The 3,517-nt window shown below is 53.8% G+C and overlaps 1 protein-coding gene across 1 annotated transcript; it reads left to right on the top strand.

The window, feature by feature from the left end:
- The first annotated feature begins 637 nt into the window (after positions 1 to 637).
- Positions 638 to 1,975, top strand: LOC122369797 (blastula protease 10-like). Its single transcript, XM_043344805.1, has one exon. It carries the CDS (start codon positions 1,035 to 1,037, stop codon positions 1,902 to 1,904), a length of 870 nt encoding a protein of 289 aa, XP_043200740.1. The 5' UTR covers positions 638 to 1,034; the 3' UTR covers positions 1,905 to 1,975.
- The last annotated feature ends 1,542 nt before the right edge of the window (positions 1,976 to 3,517 follow it).

Genomic DNA, 3,517 nt, shown 5'->3' with positions numbered 1-3,517 from the left:
GCTTGACCTGACCTTGACCCTGACCTATGCTTGACTGACCCCTACATGGAGCTGACACTCTTGTAGGCCTTATATGATGAATTGTGAACCGTTTTGACAGAGTTTATGACGAGAGGCGCCCATTGCGAAGTCCTGAAGTCCATGCTACTGAAAGCCCGATTTCAGGTGTTTGACCTGAGCCTGACCTTGACCCGACCTGTGACCTCAAAATTCAATTTTAAAGTACTCATCTGAAGTGTCTCGTCGCGCTCTTTCGTTTGCCGCCTCGTGCGTTTCGCTGCGCCTATTGGTTCTCGAGTTATCGGCTGGGGGCGTTTAACGCCCCCCCCCCCCCCCCCAGCAAACGGTGGGTGGCGAAATACCCCAGCAACTGCCGGGTTAACTTCTCCCAATTGATGAAAAAGATTTACAGCTGCGGTGGCAGGTTTGCATGCGCCTGCGGCGCTGCAACTCCGACGGCACAGTGGCACAAGTGTACCTTTAGCAGTCTGATGCCGGCAATTTGTCAGCCGAGCCACTCGGAGCTGGCTGTCAGGGCGCTGATTGCCCCCTGGCTGCGGTCACGACACCTCGGCAGGGGACATGGGCTATAAAGTGGGCGGCCGGGCGTCCCTCCTCACCGCTCGGCCATGGCTGGTCTGCGCCGCGTGCTGCTGCTGTCGGTGCTCGCGGTAGCTGTCGAGGCTCGTCCCGGCCGGGCCGGGCAGCCCGAGCCGCCGCCCGTGCCGCCGTTCCGCCTGCTGCCGCCATTGAATGTCACTCTGCCCGACGGCACAGTTCGGGAGCTGTTCGAAGGAGACATCCTACTCTCCAAAGAGCAGCGCCTCAGCCGCAAGGGTCTCCTCAGCCAGACCTGGACGAACGGCGTCGTGCCGTTTGTTATCACATCGTCTTCGTCCAGCGAGAGCTCCGTCATCCTGGCGGCCATCGCCCACTGGGAGGCGGTGACGTGCATCACTTTCCAGCAGAAGTCGGAGAGCTACAGCGGCGGACCACACGTGCGCTTTATCAAGAGCGATGGGTGCTGGTCGGCCATGGGTATGACGAACTCGAGCAGCGGCCAGCTACTCAGCGTCGGCGACGGGTGCCAGTATCTGGGCGTGGTGGCGCACGAGATCGGCCACGCCATCGGCTTCTTCCACGAACAGTCCCGCGGTGACCGGGGCAACCACGTGACCGTGGTCTGGGACAACATCAAGAGCGAGATGGCCTTCAACTTCCGTATCGAGACGGCCGCGCAGTGGCTCGGCGTGCCGTACGACCTGGGATCGCTGATGCACTACGGTGGGTTCGGCTTCACAAGTAACGGGTTCCCAACCATCGTCACCAATGACATCCTGCAGTCGGGACTGATTGGGAATCTCGAGGGTCTCTCGCACCGCGACAAGCACCTGGCCAGCCTGATGTACCTCTGCGACGACAGCTGCTCGTCCCCGCCCACCTGCGCCAACGGCGGCTACGTGGACAGCAGCTGCACGTGCGTGTGTCCTCCGGGAACCAGCGGCACCACGTGCCAAACCGTCACGGGCACCTACTACGAGGCGCCGTGCGGCGACCAGGACATCACCACGGCCGGCACCATCACCTCGCCCGACTACCCCAACCTGTACCCTCCCGGACAGCACTGTGTCTGGATCGTCACCGCGCCCGCAGGCCAGCGGGTCCGCATTCAGTTCGGCACCTTCAAGATCCTCTACCGCTACGATGTCAAGTGTCCCTGGGACTGGGTGACCGTGCACACCGACAGTGACTCGATTCCAGACTACGTCAACTGCGGCACGGAGCTGCAGAATCAGGTGATCACGTCGTCCGGCGGTCGGCTGGCCCTGGAGTTTCACAGCTATGGTGGCGGCTCCTACCCAACTCTTCAGTCGGGCTTCACGGCGAGCGTCACGTTCGTCTGATAGACAGACCACGGCGAGCGTCACGTTCGTCTGATAGACAGACGACGCCGGCCAACAGCCTCCCAGTGGTAGACAGACGACGCCGGCCAACAGCCTCCCAGTGGCAGCCCCCGCCTGCGCTGCCAGCTGCCGTCTGCTCCACTTCTCTCTCACCTGGTAGTACCTATAGGAAAAAATTTAAATAGCAGTTGCCGGTCTATTTTCCGATTGTTTGGAACACGTTCATCGACGTATTCATTTTTGCTTGCAATTTCTGTTAATGTAAAAGAACATCGTTTTTGCTACCTGCGTTTTTTCACGTAACAATAAATTGTCCGTTTATTTCATGTGCACTTGTTTGCTAAGGTCTAGGGATATGAACATGTTAAGATAGGGGAAGGTGGGGGAACACCGCCCTTTGGGGAACACCGCCCACCCCGATATCAGAAATATAAAAAGGTCTAGGGCGACAGCTGACTGTCTTTTGGCAGCGTGACGACAACAGAAGTGCAGGTATGGGCAGTGCACCGCATTGGTTTTGGTGATTTGCGAGAAATTCCGAATTTTACGTTTCGACTTTCGTGAATACGTTTATACTTTTTTATATCATAATAAGCAGAAGAAAACTTATCTTATTTGACAGACATTAGTCCTGAAGTACCTAGTATTTTTTGCCATAATTAGGACTCATCCAAGCATTACGTGCTCCTGCTCGAGTAAAATTGTTGTGCTGCCATATTGAAGGATTTTTTGCACCGACGGGGGGGGCGGATATCCGCCCCCCTGAGGTTTTTCGCGAATAGCGGGAAAACCGCAGGGCGTAGCGCCGCGAAATTTGGTACGACTATTCTCTCATCAATTTTACACATGGTGTGCAAGTTTGAACCTCCTATCTTTTAAGGTCAGGTGACCAGGTCACTTTGAATGACCCAACCTCAAGTCACTTTTTTGCAACTTTGTCACCGTGCCAGAGCTACAGTAGATGTCGGAGGCCTTTGAAAGTCTCAGGATGTTATAAGGTCATTAGTAGCTACAATTTGTATATCTCAGAATTTGGATATCGGTGACCTAAGGTCAGGTCAATTTCTCGACCTCCCCATTATAAGTCAATGGGGGGAAAATCAACTCCCTGTTTTTACCACTAAAACGGGTCGGAATGGCCCCATAAACCATACATGACCTCATATACGATCAACCTTCACTACCTTGAGGTCTGTTTTGCTGTTGGGCAGCTGCAAGGTCGCGTGACGTCATCAAAGGTCACCAGCGGTTTTTTGACAATAACTCCGTACAGGAACAAGATACAGCCGCGCGGATGGTCTCATTGTGTTCAGCTCGTCAAGGCGCATCGAATGATATACATGATGACCTCGAGGTCACGTGACCTGAGGTCAACCTTTGACCTTGACCTTTCGAGGTCAACATATATATATATATATATATATATATATATATATATATATATATATATATATATATCATTCGATGTGGATTGACGAGAGGATCACGATGATACACTTAGTTTGTTCCTATATTGACTAGTTCGAAAGTTATTGGAGAAAAACTCTCCCTATACCTAGCGCCGCCATTTTGACTTTTTTGACCCCTGTGACGTCATCTTTGACCTGACCTGA

This window comes from Amphibalanus amphitrite, unplaced genomic scaffold (genome assembly GCF_019059575.1).
Source record: "Amphibalanus amphitrite isolate SeventyFive unplaced genomic scaffold, NRLGWU_Aamphi_draft 001073F_arrow, whole genome shotgun sequence".
NCBI lineage: Eukaryota > Metazoa > Arthropoda > Thecostraca > Balanomorpha > Balanidae > Amphibalanus > Amphibalanus amphitrite.
This window is presented reverse-complemented; position numbering and strand designations above follow the sequence as displayed.